The 16,673-nt window shown below is 38.9% G+C and overlaps 1 protein-coding gene across 1 annotated transcript in view; it reads left to right on the plus strand.

The window, feature by feature from the left end:
* The first annotated feature begins 777 nt into the window (after nt 1-777).
* LOC139460478 (uncharacterized) overlaps nt 778-16,673 on the plus strand; it is a 28,805-nt gene continuing 12,909 nt past the window's right edge. Inside the window, exons 1-2 of the mRNA XM_071241958.1 lie at nt 778-1,414; nt 1,537-1,623. Of these exons, the coding sequence (XP_071098059.1) occupies nt 778-1,414; nt 1,537-1,623 (724 nt within the window). The remainder of the gene's footprint in view (nt 1,415-1,536; nt 1,624-16,673) is intronic.

Here is a 16,673-nt window from a genome sequence, read left to right on the forward strand (position 1 = left end):
CGACAAAGAGAAGTAAAATACTACGTCATATAGAACTGAGATAAAGTAATCTGAGAAGGGATTCATACGTTTCAACTTAAAAATATATTATTATGAAAAACGAAAGGAAAGGTGCCCCCCCCCCCTCCCAACCCCCCTTCCACACCCTCAAAATCAATAAAATAATAATAAAAATCAATAAATACCACCCCCACCCCCCCAACGCACACACACATGTAACTAAATGTTAAACTCAGAAAAAATAAAGAAGATAATAAAAATGAATAAAAAAACACATAAACAAATTAACATTAAAACTATTGGCAACTGCATGGCAAGTATTTATAAAACGACCGGGGGAGGAAATATTCTGGGGGGAGATTTTATTTCGTAGGGTGGGGGAGAGTTTATTTCGAGAGGGGCGGAACTGTACCGGTATAAATTCGCCGGGGGGAGATTTTATTCTGGGGGCGAATATATTTCGTGACACCGGCTCCGAGCTTGGAGCAAGCTGACGACGCGCATTGGGACCCGGGAAATAGATTATAAGGTCAGCTTGAACCCGGAAATAGAGATCGCTGCTCGGTGGTGGTCGCTATTTTCAGTCACGAGAGGAATCTTCATCATTTTGAATTAGATGATCAGTGAGTATACAAAATGAAATCGGACATTTTAACCACGAATTTGGGTGAACTTGTATCCTCATAACCGCGAATCAAGGTCAAATTTGAACACGGTAGAGGTATCACCTAAACCTTCTCTAGTGGATGAATTTTTTTTAACTTTCTTTTTTCAGAAATGTCGGAGAAGCAGCCTGAGAGGGAGACAGATCCTGAACATCATCACAGGGAAAGTGAGACATGTGACAGACAGGATGGAGCTGAAGACTTGGAACACGTCCACGGGAGACTTCCCGGATTGATGGATACCCTGAACCTGGAAGCGAGCATCAGTCTTCCCACAAGGGCAGTTGGTGGTCATGATACTGCTCAAGGAACACATGGTGATGAGGCAATGGACAATCCATCATCATCTGACGTAGTGCTACAGAAGACTGGCCACGACGCTGGTGTTAGTGTCGTTCCTCAAGGAACACAAGGTGACGAGACTTCGACAATGGACAATCCATCATCATCTGACGTAGTGCTACGGCAGACTAGCCATGACGATGATGTTAGTGTCGTTCCTCAAGGAACACAAGGTGACGAGACTTCGACAATGGACAATCCATCATCATCTGACGTAGTGCTACGGCAGACTAGCCATGACGATGATGTTAGTGTCGTTCCTCAAGGAACACATGGTGGCGAGACTTTCTCTATGGACATGGTAGCAGCAACAGAAGTAGTGGAGCGTCAGGCCCGGTCTGGGAATGGTGCCATGGATGTTTCCGAGAGAAGAGAGAGACAAGCAGTATCAACCAGAATCACTGCAGGTGAGTAGAATGTTAATATGTATAAACCTGATATCACAAGCAAAATACACCTTAAATCAGGCAACAACTAAGTCACGATAAGCCTCACTTGGACTCACTAACTCCCTGTACACTCGTTCCAGGTCCTGACTTTAAAGGCATCATCGTACAAGACTCTTCCTATGTCAATCTGTCTCTAGGAGGTCAGAATGCAGGAACAATGAATTCAGGTAATAATGCCGAAAACATTGTCTTGCTATCAGCAAAACCATATTCATTTGTATCAGTGAAAAAAGGATATAAGATGGTTTATTATAGTGATGTTGCTATGTGTTGTGTTGGGCAGTGCATTTTGTTCAATTACCGTATTTCGACGTAATAAGCGCCCCGCTCTAATAAGCGCCCATGGCGATATTTGTTAATATATTGGCTAGTGAACAATCCCAATTAGCACCCCTTCCGATTGATCAGTGTACACAAGACTTATTTATTCGTGTATAATACGCACTCGTGTGTTATATGCATCCTTAATTATGGGCAATTAAATTCTGGAAAAATATATCTGTCGTATATAAACATGTCAGGCTGTCAGCATAAACCACGAAATTTATCTTTCACCTGTTTTTTTTCCACCAAAAATACCATTCTAATAAGAGCCCCCTATTTCTAATTTTGAGAGCGCCCTGGGCGCTTATTACGTCGAATACGGTAAGTGTGAAACACCTAAAAATATATTTGAAACTAACTAAAATTGAACATTGCTGAAGGTTCCGGCAGGTATCCGGATGCAATGTTTCGAGATGTCTTTTTTCTAGTAAATAATGTTAGCCACTGGCTATATGCTCACTTGGGCCTTTGTTCCTGGTGAGATTAAAATATTATTTTGGAACGGTACCAGTACTTGTTACATCTACTTCATTGAAGTTTGGAACAGAATATAATTGCCCCTAATAGGTGCATTAGACTAATGGCACCCATAGAAAACACCTGATAAAGTACCGGTACATAAAAATATCAATGTAATTTTTCGACTGACATGAAACTAAAGCCTTTGTTCAATGAGCTGTATTATTTGTAGGAAAACATTCAGGGCATAAGTATATTTGACATGTTCAGCACCTATGTTATGGCTGATCACTATTATATTTCTTTATGCTAATGAAGCAAAACAAAGAATTTGTTTAGATAAAGAAATCATATTTATTGTCATTGGTTCAGTAACCAGAGGTGTTTGCAAGAACTTTCAAAATCAGACACATACGCTTCAATGCCATTTTCTAAATAAACAAATCAGTCAAATCTCAGAAGAATTTCAAGATAGGAGAATATCTAAAGTCAATAATGCTTGTGCAGTGAGTGAGTGAGTATGGTTTTACGCCGCTTTTAGCAATATTCCAGCAATATCACGTCGGGGGACACCAGAAATGGGCTTCACACATTGTACCCATGTCGGGAATCAAACCCGGGTCTTCGGCGTGACGAGCGAACGCTTTAACCACGAGGCTACCCGACCGCCCCTGGTTGTGCAGGAAAGTCATTCAGATTTGTATAGTCAGCGTGTACACCACATAAACAATCACACTGCTGTGGTATTACTTCCTTCAGACTTGATTAGTGTCGTAATAAAACAAACCACAGAATCACAATGATGTGGCATTATTCATTCAGAATCATCACTTTCTGAGGTGAATCTGTTGGTTGTTCTGGGGAGGATTATTCATCATCCGGAGAGTCCTTTCTCCTTTGTATGACTTGTCTGAGCTGGTGTCACTGTGAAATCCGGGTACCTGAAATAATTTATAACATCTTTAAAAGCTTGTTATTTAAAAAAAACAAAAAAACAGATATATATTGACAAAAGGTAAAAAAAATTTTTTTCGATCAGTAAGGTAATGACAATTTATCATGCAACTGATGTTTAACCATGTTGACCAATCTTAGAACATGTAAATAAGCCATAGCAAACTGTAATTTTTACAGAAAATACAAAACTGTACCTGATCTTCTAAAAACAATTCCTGTAGTGTCACAAGGTTCACCTGAATGTTTTTTGAATGTTTGCATTGCATCAAAAAGTAAGGGTAAACAAGGCAATGCAAAATTGCATAAAATAGGTTCTTATACATAAAAACAGAACTAATTTTTAAACTTATCCTATCTCACACTATGCATTTCTTCTTATTCTTCGATCTTGGTGTGGAAACGTCCTAGAACAAAGTTTCCAGCTTCCAAAAATACCACTCACCAAAACACATCCTTACATCACCGATCACCACTGTGATCAAGGTTCACGCACCACTAAAATCCCGTGCGACACGACCCCAGCGACCTGATCACCTGACATATCCAGCACCCTCATTCTCAATTCTATCGCTGTGGTGTTCGGGCGTATTCTTGAACAGAGAATTTTTTTTTTTTTTATATTTGATTTAAATACACGACACCCATATATATATATATATATATATATATATATATATATATATACATAAATATATATTTATATATAGATACATATATAGATATATTTATATATAGATATATATATTTTTATTTATATAGATATATATATTTTATTTATATATTTATCTATATATATATATATTTATTTTTATTTATATATATTTATTTACTTGATATATATTTATTTATATATATTTATATATATATATATATATTTATTTACTTTATATATATATATTTATATATATATATATATAAATTTATATAGATATATATTTATATATATTTATATATATATATTTATATATATATATATTTATATATATATATATAAATATATATATTTATATATATTTATATACATATATATTTATATACATATATATTTATATATATTTATATATATTTATATATATATATATATATATATATATTTATATATATTTATATACATATATATTTATATATTTATATATATATATATATATATATTTATATATATATATATTTGTATATATATAAAAATATGACCAGTTCATCGTGTTGGACAACGGCCCTTTACTCAGCTTGGGAAGTCAAGCCGTCAACTGAGGGCAACTCTTCCACCAACGCGCTTGTTACTCGGGCCATCGCTTCTACACTGCTCTGAGGAAACAGCTACACCTCTCCGGCTTCTAATGGCAACAACCCTTCTGACCGAAAACACTACAATTGTTGAAGAGGAAGTGATAGCCACAGGATCGTCATCCTTCGCTAGATCGTAACGACCGTCTAAGGCGCCGCGATTCGCTGTGCAGAGTTGCGTCCCTTGGACACGCCAGAAACCTATGATTGTGGGTTCGAATCCGTGCTCGTGGGTTTCGCCGAAGTGGTAAACGTCTGAGACCTGCATCACTTTGGGCTTTCCTCCCACATTAAGCTGACACGCCGCGATATAACTGGAATACTGTTAAAAACGGTGTTAAACCCAACTCACTCACTCACTCGTGAGGTGGTGACATGTTTAATTATAGAGTAAAGTTTCTGTTAAATAACTATATTGGCCACTTCTGAACACAGTGTTTTCCTACAAAATAGCAAAAGCCAAATGAAAATAAAATGTTTTAGTCTGTTTTCAGTCGTACAAATGGGTATCTCTCATACCCTCACGTCTAGTCGCACGTTTAAAAGGAAGCCAGAAGCTGGAATGTAAACATTAAACTTGTTTCCGTCCGGATGCGCACGCACTTCCCTATGACATGTCACAAATCTCTCAGCGCGCCTCTGAGCTGGTCGCTCGAGAAAGGCTTTCGCGGTAGACTGCTAGTTTGTATTCTACTAGTACTTATCGCTTGTCTACAGTTGTTGTTCTAATAAAGTAATAATAATATGTCTTCCCTGTAGACTCCTGGAATGTAATCCTTGGTAATCCATTGTTTGTGTTCAACACGTGTTTCACTGTTTGACTTGATTATACACGTGGCAACATGTCGGGCATTGGTGACTCGTGTAAAAAAAAACCTGTCTAAAGTAGACCCTCACAAGTTTTGTCCTTCCTGCATCATTAAGGAAGGGTTTCAACGTGTTCGTGGGATAAACGTTGTAAAGAATGTGAGAACTTGTCTTCTATAAACTTTAACTTGTATCTTCGTGCGTTGGCGAAGCGGGCCGCTGACCAGCGCTACAAGCAGAGAAGGTCATCGGGTGGATCCTTGGACTAATCGGCCACACCCATGGCATCAGTTGATAAAGACCCGCCTCACAACTTTCGACAAGACACTTGACCGTTCGCCTGCTGATGGTACTAACCGCAAGACTGAATCTTCCTGGCCAAGATTCGAGAATGTTCCAAATTCCTTCCTTGTCTGCCATTATGGGCCCTAATGATCACACTGATCTCACCCCGCGCCCAGTTCGTGCGCTTCGTATTTACCTGTAGCGATCTGAACAGCGACGACAACATTTTCGACGGCTGTTAATACCGCTCTCAACCAATGCAAACACTCTCTCTGAGCGGTCATTCTCAGAGCTTACGAGGCGCAAGGACTCGCACCTCCCACCTCCTCTCATCCGCACGAAGTTCGAGCCATAGCTTCAACATCAGCACTCCACAGTGCACTCTATTATATGGAGGGCTGCTTTTGGAGATCTACTTCAGTGTTTGATTCGCCTTATCTCAGAGATATCTGAACAGAAGATGTTGAAGGACTCAAACAGTTTGGTCCACTCGTGGTGGCACAACAGATCTCTCAGAAAAGACAGTGAATTTGTGCTTTATTCACTTTGGACTTTTTGCTCGACACTTCGTGCCAGATAACAGGTTACAATAAAAACTGTTGGTGAATGTACGCATTCTTATGGGTTTTTTTATTGTGTGCAGTACTTTGGCTATTTTTAGTTACCTTGTCTACGGCGAGTTGTTCTGTAACTAAATTATACGCCGACCACACTTCGATCGCAATTCAACTGACGTGTGCAGTTGTCCTGTCGCATTGATAATTAGTTGTGTGTCGAAGAGCATTAACCATGCTGTGCGTTCGTGTTAAACAACTTGTCTCGTCCGGGCATCTGGTCGAATGTTCTATTGTCACTACAGGGGTGAGGAACTTGGTACATTCGACGTGAAAGAGGTCACTTCCTGATTACTTTCCCGACCCTCCTTCCAGTGTTCCGTCGAATCCTACCCATTTGTATGACTGAAAACAGACTAAAACATGGGTTTTTTTAGATTAAAAACGATGTTTTATTGGTCTGTTTTCAGTCGTACGTTTCCACCCATTCACCCCCACTGGGAAGTAATCCAGTCCAGTCCTGCTTGATGGCTTATTCTTCGAGAATTGTGACATGTCATAGGGAGGTGCGTGCGTAACCGGACGGAAACAAGTGTAATGTGTACATTCCAGCTTGTGGCTTCCTTTTAAACGTGCGACTAGACGTGTGGGTATGAGAGATACCCATTTGTACGACTGAAAAGAGACCAATAAAACATCGTTTTTAATCTTAAAAACCCATTATTCTCTAATTTATGTATTTTAAAGATGTTATGCCACTCATTGGTGGGGATATAATAATAATAATAATAATAATGATAATAATAATAATAATAATAATAATACAAGTTCCTAGGATGTTTGTGTAATGCTATTTTTCAAGAGTTATAAGAGTTGGACATATTTCTTCTCATACACGGTAACACAAGGGGAAAATGCCTAGGAGTATACTCTCATGACATTGTACAACAGGCGATGATGTTCACACAATATGTAGGAGGGTATGTACAGTAATATAATTATACTTTTATTTTGAATATTACCGAGTGTCACTAAACATCAAACAGATTAGAGTTAAAAGGGGTACAATTACATTTGTACTATTCAAGAGATTTCTAAGCCCCAAAACCTCACAGCCCTCTGGCAACTGATGCGTGTATTTTTGTTTGTATTCTCAAGTCCCAAAGTCATTTTTTGTAAATATTATTATCACTATAATGCAAGTATTTTGTGGTAACAATAATTCAAAATCACTCCATTTGATTATTGTGTACATGATGATAAAAGAACTATTTTTTTTATTAATGTTGGAGGTGCATGTAACTGCTTCAAGGCATAGCAGATGCGGAATGTGAGAGAGTTAACTGTGAAACTCATTTAAGCATTACTGGTAGGTTATTGACATATATACATTGCAGCTTTCATAACCATTTTGCCAGCAAAATGTCCTCATATATATGGAGAGACCATTAAATATTTTATGGTCTCTGATACATATGGAATCTAAATACATGTAATATCATTTAATATGATTGAAATAATTAGAAAGGCTTCAAAATTACCAACTTAAGACAAATAACATATATTTCATAAACCCATTACTAATCAGTCGCAGACGTAACGTGTACGCGTGACGGCTCTGCCGTCTCTTGTACGCGAGACGGGTGCGGTCCGCAGTACTCAGTGAAGCGCTTGATACTAATTAATTCAATCACCGTGGCTGTGCTGTCACCCGCGACCTCCGCGAAAGTAATTGAAGCGCTATGTAAAATCACCCACTGCCGAGAGAGCCCCCAGTCCTTCCAAGGTCGTGACTGGCGGGTCGCGTGTGCATCGAGGCATCCGCTTTCCAATCTTCACATACCATATTTTTGAACAGTTAAGACATGTCAACATGTCCTTCTGGACTGGATACTCTTGAAAGTGTACACGTCGAAGCTAGCGACCAGTTAACGCAATTATTACTTGTTATTTCTGACATATTCCGTGTCGGACCTCGTGGTACCCATTCGTCAACACTCGCCCCTTTCCGTAACCTGCAAGAAGACTCGTCCCCCTATCGATGAATGTTATGTGCGAAAATACGACAAACCAATCAGAATGCGCGTATGATTTCAAGTTCTTCGTCAAATAATCCCTCAGAAATAATTTTTGATTTTACATATGTCTTGCATCTAAAGATATACCAAAGACACAGTTTAATGTATTCAATCATACTGTATAATTCTGCACGTCCCGATGTGCTTTAAATTGCATCTAAAATATAAATAATATATGGGGAAAATGCGTGAACCATTACGCAACGAGTTGACAATGTTGTTTTAGGTATGCCCGTTTGCGCTAAGACGGAACCCGGTCGCAAAAATGGCCACGAGAGGGGCACGAGTCGCTATTCGGCTTGTCCCGGAATAACACGAGTTGGTCACGAATGCGTGGTACCGCGGCATTTGTGATTTCCGGTCGTTCACGCGGGACACGCCTTTTAGCGGCTGTCTGAAAATCAGTAAACAGGAAGTGCTCGCTTCGTAAACAATTTCAATTTCCTCGTAATCTTCCGTTTGCTGCAAGTGATGGGTCATTAACGCATTGATACTTACTTCTGGGATCTTTTTATTTTGCCTAACCCCCATTTGTCAATGGACAACGATATGACCGACAGTTTCCCAAATAAACATTCTCTATCGACTTGAACTAGATCATCTGCATATTCATGGCGACTAGTAAGGTTACGGAAGTTACGTAGACCGCACATTTTTGCCGCTCTCTGGCCAGGAGTGCCTTATATATATTTTTAACGTGTTTTCCTTCTTTTTTTTTTACAATTTATTTTCATCCAGTTTTTTTATCCATTTCTGCTATTTTGTTGTTTTTAGATATTTGCTCTTACTTTTCAGTTACTTTTCAATAAAAATATGCATTGAATATCTATTAATGATAACACATTCAGAATTTTATATGTGTTGTCTTTAGACAAGTCACTGAAGTCTGACATCACCATACTTAGAACACGAATAATTATAAATGTTAGTGAGTGCATTTTGTTCCGTTTAGTGAGTGAGTGAGTCAGTTGGGTTTAACGCCGCTTTTAACAGTATTCCAGCTATATCGCTGCGTGTCAGCTTAATGTGGGAGGAAAGCCCGAAGTGATGTAGGTCTCAGACGTTTACCACTTCGGTGAAACCCAAGTGTTTTTTTTGTCGATTAGTGATACAAGATCGTAATCATATTATGCGCTGTATCCTTTATTTTCTGTTTTGCTTGGCATTGTTTTATATGCAGATATTGAAATTAACGCATGTATAATTTCGTAAATTATAGGCCGGAAATAGCAATCAGCTCACATCTACCTGTTCGTTCGCTGTAATTTGACCGTGTTCCTGGAAATAAATCCGTTCATTGATGCACGATTTAGACACAATTTATATCTGACAAAGTATTGAATGGAATATTGTTAATAGTGTAATAATAGTGTTACGCGCTACGGTGTTATGCCAAATTGCATCTAGTGATTACGCGATCTAATTGAAGCGGCGCCGGCGAGTTTCGATGTCCTCATAAAAAGTGTGTGAGTGAGTGAGTTGAGTTTAACGCCGCTTTTAACAGTATTCCAGTCATATCACGGCGTGTCAGCTTAATGTGGGAGGAAAGCGCGAAGTGATGCAGGTCTCAGACGTTTACCACTTCGGTGAAACCCACGAATACGGGTATGGTGCTGACAAACCTAGAAACATAATCGGGGCGAACCGGGATTCGAACCCACAATCATAGGTTTCTGGCGTGCCGAAGGGACGCAACTCTGCACAGCGAATCGCGGCGCCTTAGGTGACTGGGCCACCCTTGCCCCCTCATAAAAAGTGTGTATAAGAGGGACTGTATACTTTATAGAGTGGACTAGTTTCAAGGTATTCTAAAGTTAGTAGCAAGGTAACTTCAGTAAGAAATTCCAAGATAAACTAAAAAAAGAAACCAAATACTCCAAAGAAAACAGACAAGACAACCTTGAAATAAACCAACCTTACACCATAGAAAAACTAAATCACATACTAAACAATAGATAAAAAAGGAACAGCCCCTGGCCTAGACCTCACCTCTTACCAAATAATCAAACACTTACCTACCAAACTACACCAAACTTTACTTAAACTATACAACCTAGTCTACCTAAACGGACAGGTCCCATCCTCATGGAAAGAAGCTCTAGTAATGCCAATACCTAAACCAAATAAACCAGCAGATCAGTCTAACTCCTATAGGCCCATCGCAATAACCTCAAATCTCTGCAAAATAATGGAACTTATGACTAAAAATAGGCTACAGCACTACCTAGACCAAAACAACATCATAAACACCGACCAAAGCGGCTTCACTCCTGGCCGATCAACTCTCGATAACCTCGCCCGACTAGAATAGGATATAAAAACAGGACAACTAAACAAGCAATACACTATAGGCATATTCCTCGACTTCTCTAAAGCTTTCGACATGGTATGGCACCACGGGCTAATACAAAAACTATAAAAAAAATAGGACTAAAATGCCAAATAATAAACTTCATCCAAGATTTCCTAAACAATCGCAAAATAACCGTGGGTATAGACCAAACGCTATCGGACCAGTGTCCCCTAGAAAATGGCACTCCCCGGGGCAGCATCCTCAGCCCAACCCTCTTCAATATAATGATAAACGATCTATTCGAGGGCTTATCCCCTAAACTAAACACTTCAAAATTCGCCCTATGGATCCGCACTAAAAGCATTAAAATGGCAGAAAACTTAATCCAATAATCTCTAAATAAAATACAACAATGGGCAGACAAATGGGGCTTCTCCCTTAACTCAGATAAAACAACAGGAGTAGTATTCAAACATAAAAACATGAAACCTGCCTACCCAATCCTCCAGCTAAACAACCAAACAATCAAATTCCAAAAACAAACCAAATTCTTAGGACTCATTTTTGATCAACACCTCATTTGGGAGGCTCACGTCCAAAACCTAAAAACTAGATGCAGCAAAGACCTTAACACACTAAGATGTCTCACCGGCTCTAACTGGGGAGCCTCCAAAGATACCCTCCTCTCACTCTATACAGCACTAATTAGATCAAAACTAGACTACGGCTGCGCCATATACAATACCCTAAACAACTCTCTATCTAAAAAACTTGACTCAATACAATACCAAGCCCTTAAACTAATTACACGCACCCAACATGGCACCTCCTACACCTCACTTCAGGCTCCTACAGGGGAAATGCCACTAAATCTACGCAGGGAACATCTAAGCCTTAATTTCTGGGCCCAAACAAACCCTCTCATCCAAAACTTAATTAACCAAAACATTAGCCCAAGAAACCAAGCTCTAGCTTGCAAACACCCCTTACTCACCCCAATATCCCAAAGAATAACAAACTACCTCAATGAACACCAAACTCAAAATCTTAAACAAAACTGCAAAAAATCAAATATCTTCACCCCTAAACTCAAAATACCCAATATAGACACAACGCTAGCTAGCCAAATAAATAAATAAACCGACCCAAACATAGCTAAAACCACCACACTTGCATACATACACGAAAATTGGCCAAATTGGTGTCACATATACACTGACGGATCTTCAGACCCGATCTCGAACCACACAGGCTTCGGAGTCCATACCAAACAAACAGTTCTATCAACCAATCTATAGTCACGACCGAACTTATGGGCATGGCCCCAGCCCTGCATAACCAACAATCTAAAAACAACAATAAAATCCAAATTCTCACAGACTCCCTTAGTGGACTACAAGCCAACCAAAACAAAAATACCGAAAACCGACCTAAATTAATAAACCAAATACTTAAAAGCTCCAACGACCTAACAAAAGCAGGCAAACAAATAGCCTTCTTGTGGATCCCCGCCCACGTAGGAATTTACGGCAACGAAAGCGCCGATAAAGCAGCTAAATTATCTCTCAAAATACCAGAAATAAGCCTAAACCTACCCATCTCAAAATCAGAAATTAAAAGTGTAAACAAACAAAAAATTACCAAAAAATGGCATAGTCAATATCAAAACTCAAATAGCCAAATCAAAAAAGTACTCAGAAAACCACTAGCCAAACCTTAAATCCTACACCCCTCTAAAAAAATTGACAGATTAATTACGAAACTCCAAACAGGACACACGAACCTAAATAACCACCTAAAAAAACTTAAAAGACACACCACAGGAAACTGGCCCCACTGCAAACAACCCGAAACCACAGAACACGCACTCATCCACTGCACCCACTACCAAACACACAGAACCACACACTACAAACCACCCTCGATCTAAATAAGGTTCCTACTCTAGATGAAATACTAAACCCTCAAAATAAACTAGAAAACTTCAAGGCCCTAGGCGTATTCCTAATCAAAACGATCCAATTAAGCGCATCTAAAAACTCATTAATCTACCATGGTATTGAAGAATAAGTTGTGTTGTAGTGTATGAATAACCTGCCAAACGTATGTTCTAAAATAATTTTTGGAGTTATTGTTATTGTGAGGAGGATGTAAGGTTACCCACGTAGTGGTTCTATGCCGCTGATGTTCTCGGCTGGGGTGGAGACGACATCGTGAGCTATAAAAAAAAAAAAAAAAAAAAATTACTATATAGAAAACGTGGTTTGGCTATATAGATGCCGTAGTCATAATATCTGGAGCCAACAAAATAGTAACTAATGGTAGTAGTACGGACTCTCTTGGCTCTGGTAACCGTCTCCGTGGTCTAGTGGTAGAGCGTCCACCCGGAGAGCGGAAGGTCCGGGGTTCGATCCCCAGGCCGCGTCATACCAAAAGACGTTAAAAGATGGTACTTGTTGTTACCCTGTCTGGCGCTCGGCATTTAGGGGTTAAAACAAGGACTGGTCGGCTCGGAGTCAGTATACTGTGTCTGAGTGGGGTATTCATGTTAAACTGCGGCATGGTATCTCAGTGGGCTAGCACTATAAATCGGCATCAGTCCGAGCAGACACACACACGTGCATGCACGTCGCTATATAAATGCAATAATCTTGGACGTGATGTTAAACCCAATTTCACCTCACCTCACCTTGGCTCTGGTTCTTGTAACAGACAACAGGATATGATTATAGCCTGAGAAAGGTTTGCTAAAAGAGTTTAAATTCATGTCGATGTACGGTAATGGTTATCAAAACTTATGGGTTATTATCGACGTCCAGTTGGGGGCCTTGCTGTACATCAGGTATTAATCTGAAAGTAAAAACATAAAATAAAAACTAAATACCTTTAGTTGGCTGACTGGCCGATAGAAATGCAAAGCACGTGTCGTAGTTTCGAGAGAATATGCAGTGCATATGTATGATGCGGAAAGCTCTGATCGAAAACAGGACATGTACATACGACACGACGTCGTGCTTAGTTTTTTCTTCAATATGCTTCAGGGGGCACGGGTGGCCCAGTCGTCTAAGGCGCCGCGATTCGCTGTGAAGAGTTGCGTCCCTTAGGCACTCCAGAAACCTATGATTGTGGGTTCGAATCCCTGTTCGCCCCGACTATGTTTCTAGGTTTGTCAGCACCATACCCGTGCTCGTGGGTTTCACCCAAGTGGTAAACGTCTGAGACCTGCATCACTTCGGGCTTTCCTCCCACATTAAGCTGACACGCCGTGATATGACTGGAATACTGTTAAAAGCGGCGTTAAACCAGACTCACTCACTCACTCAATATGCTTCAACGTGGGGAAAAGGGTCAGACATTGCGCGCCTGTCAATGACTTGAAGTACTGTTGTGACTGGAATCTTTATACTTACCGTGTTCGACGTAATAAGCGCCCCGCTCTAATAAGCGCCCACGGCTATATTTGCTAATATATTGACTAGTGAACAATCCCAATTAGCACCCTTTCGGATTGATCAATGTACACAAGACTTATTTATTCGCATATAATACGCACTCGTGTGTTATATGCACCCTTAATTATAGGCAATTAAATTCTGGAAAAATATATATGTCATTTATATACATTTCAAGTTGTCAGCATAAACCACGAAATTTATCTTTCAACTCTGTTGTTTTTCACCAAAATAATATTCTAATAAGAGCCCCCTATTTCTAATTTTGAGAGCGCCCTGGGCGCTTATTACGTCGAATACGGTACTGTTGTCTTACATTGTTGTACAATAGCTGTCCCCCTGTCGTTGCTGTTCCAAGATCCTCTTGTGCCCATACATTATGCAGAAGGGGACGAAGCATTTTTTAAACTATTTAGATATCTAGTTTCATATGCAAAGCTTTTTATCAAAGTACATGTTTCTCAAAGATTGGAAATGTGAATGACAATCATCAGAAAACAAAACTCTCAAGATTCTTTTCATTCTTGAAAGTATTACATTTATGCAACTTCTGGTCGAGGGGATGTGAATAATAAAAAAGTCAACATCTCTTAAAATTAGAAATATTGACCCATAGCATTCAGATTCTGCTCACAGGTTTGAAATGTTATTTACTATCATCAGCCAAGAAGAAATCTTAAGATTGCATTAAGTGTAAGTTTTTTGGGTGATATCCCATTTCTGGTCAAGGTGATAAGAATAATAATATAGTCAAAATTCTCTTAAAATTATAAATATTGTCTCATAGCGTTCAGGCTTTGCTCAAAGTTTTTAAATGAGATTTACTATCAGCAGCCAAGAGAAATCTTAAGATTCCATCAACTGTAGATTTTACAGGCGTTATCCCATTTCTGGTTGAGGCGATATGAGTAATAATATAGTAAAAAATCTTGTAAATTTAGAAATATTGACCCATAGCATTTAGATCTCTGCTCACAGGTTTGAAATGTGTTTTACTATCAGCAGCCATAAGAAATCTTAAGATTCCATTAAGTGTAGATTTTATGGGTGATATCACATTTCTGGTCAAGGTGATATGAATAATAATATAGTCAAAATTCTCTTAAAATTATAAATATTGTCTCATAGCGTTCAGGCTTTGCTCACAGGTTTTAAATGTTGTTTACTATCATCAGCCAAGAAGAAATCTTAAGATTTCATGCATTGTAGATTTTATAGGTGATATCCAATTTCTGGTCGAGGGGATCAATATGAGTAATAATATTGTCAAAAAATTCTTAAAATTAGAAATATTGACCTATAGCATTCAGATTCTGCTCACAAGTTTGAAATGTTAATTACTATCATCATCCAAGAAGAAATCTTAAGATTCCATTGATTGTAGATTTTAAAGCAATTTAGGATATGTACTGCATTATATTTGCTTGGAAACATGATGGAATTATAGTTAAGAGCTATGAAACGGGATGATCATGAGTTTTGGAAGGTTGCGGTTTTGGAATCCGGGAGTATTTGTTGTTCTACAGATGATTTCTTGAGGTAGCATTTGACGTATTTGAATCTGTACTTTTAAATGTTGTGTTATGTCTTGCTACGAACTCGTTACACTTAGCCAAGATGGGCACAACAGGGTTGAGCTCACAATGTCTGACTGGCGTACGTAAGACAACGTAACCGTGTTGTTCTGCCAGCACATATGTCCTGTACTTTACAAGGTTCTTATTCAGCCGAATTTTCTCCATGAGTTGAACTTTTGTTTCATATGGTCTATAGTCGACAATGTCATATATTCCTGTATGGTCGCCTTCAGAATAATCATGGTTTGGGCGACAGTATCTGATTCCCGGACGTTATGTTAACTGGCGTTATCTATGACAATGGCACTGACGTTGTTTAAAATGGGCAATAGCTGAAGTTCCAACCAGTCTATAAACACATCACCTCCTATAATTTCCTTATGAAAATCACCAGTTTTCTTTTTTCGCCTCGAAAACTAGCTCACATCAATCAATAAGCCGCATATCATGGGTTGCCTCGTGCAAAACAATGACACGATTACCTTTACCTGATGGTCTATGGGTGCTTTTTGTCCATCTGCCGATAGCCACATGTATTCATCATTACAGAGCTACAGATAAGCTGCGTATCTGCGTAAATTACGCATCAGAAATGCAGAAATACACAGTAAAATAAAATCCTAGCGTATCAAATACGCAACGAACATTACAGATACGCTACAAAAATAAAACTTGTACGTATCATCAAAATATTGTGAAGTAACCCTGCGTATTCGATTAGCGAATCTGCAACTTATTTTGAAATTATAAACGGGCATTCCGTCAACCTTGCCAAACTCCACGATGACAGTTACATCACGATCATTTGCCATCACACTTTCTTGTGGAAGTATCGTGGTATTTGTGAGTCCTATAAAGCTCTCTAACCCACATGAAACCAGTTTGCAGGGACTAGATGAATAGTGTTGTTAAATATTTAACTTAAATACCCACTACTGGGTTACAGAAATTTGAATACCCAGACAGAATTACTGATACCCAATGATTTTAAAATGCATGGGTAAAAAATACCCACAACACAAAAAACTTATCTGGAGCTCTGCATCAAGGTAAATTATCTGGACGCCTAAAATGTGATAGTTATAAATGGTTCGGAGATAATGTGACCTCATAGACAGGATGGAATATTTTCCCTGAAAAGTCATCG

This window comes from Haliotis cracherodii, unplaced genomic scaffold (genome assembly GCF_022045235.1).
Source record: "Haliotis cracherodii isolate W230 unplaced genomic scaffold, xgHalCrac1.p SCAF_14, whole genome shotgun sequence".
NCBI lineage: Eukaryota > Metazoa > Mollusca > Gastropoda > Lepetellida > Haliotidae > Haliotis > Haliotis cracherodii.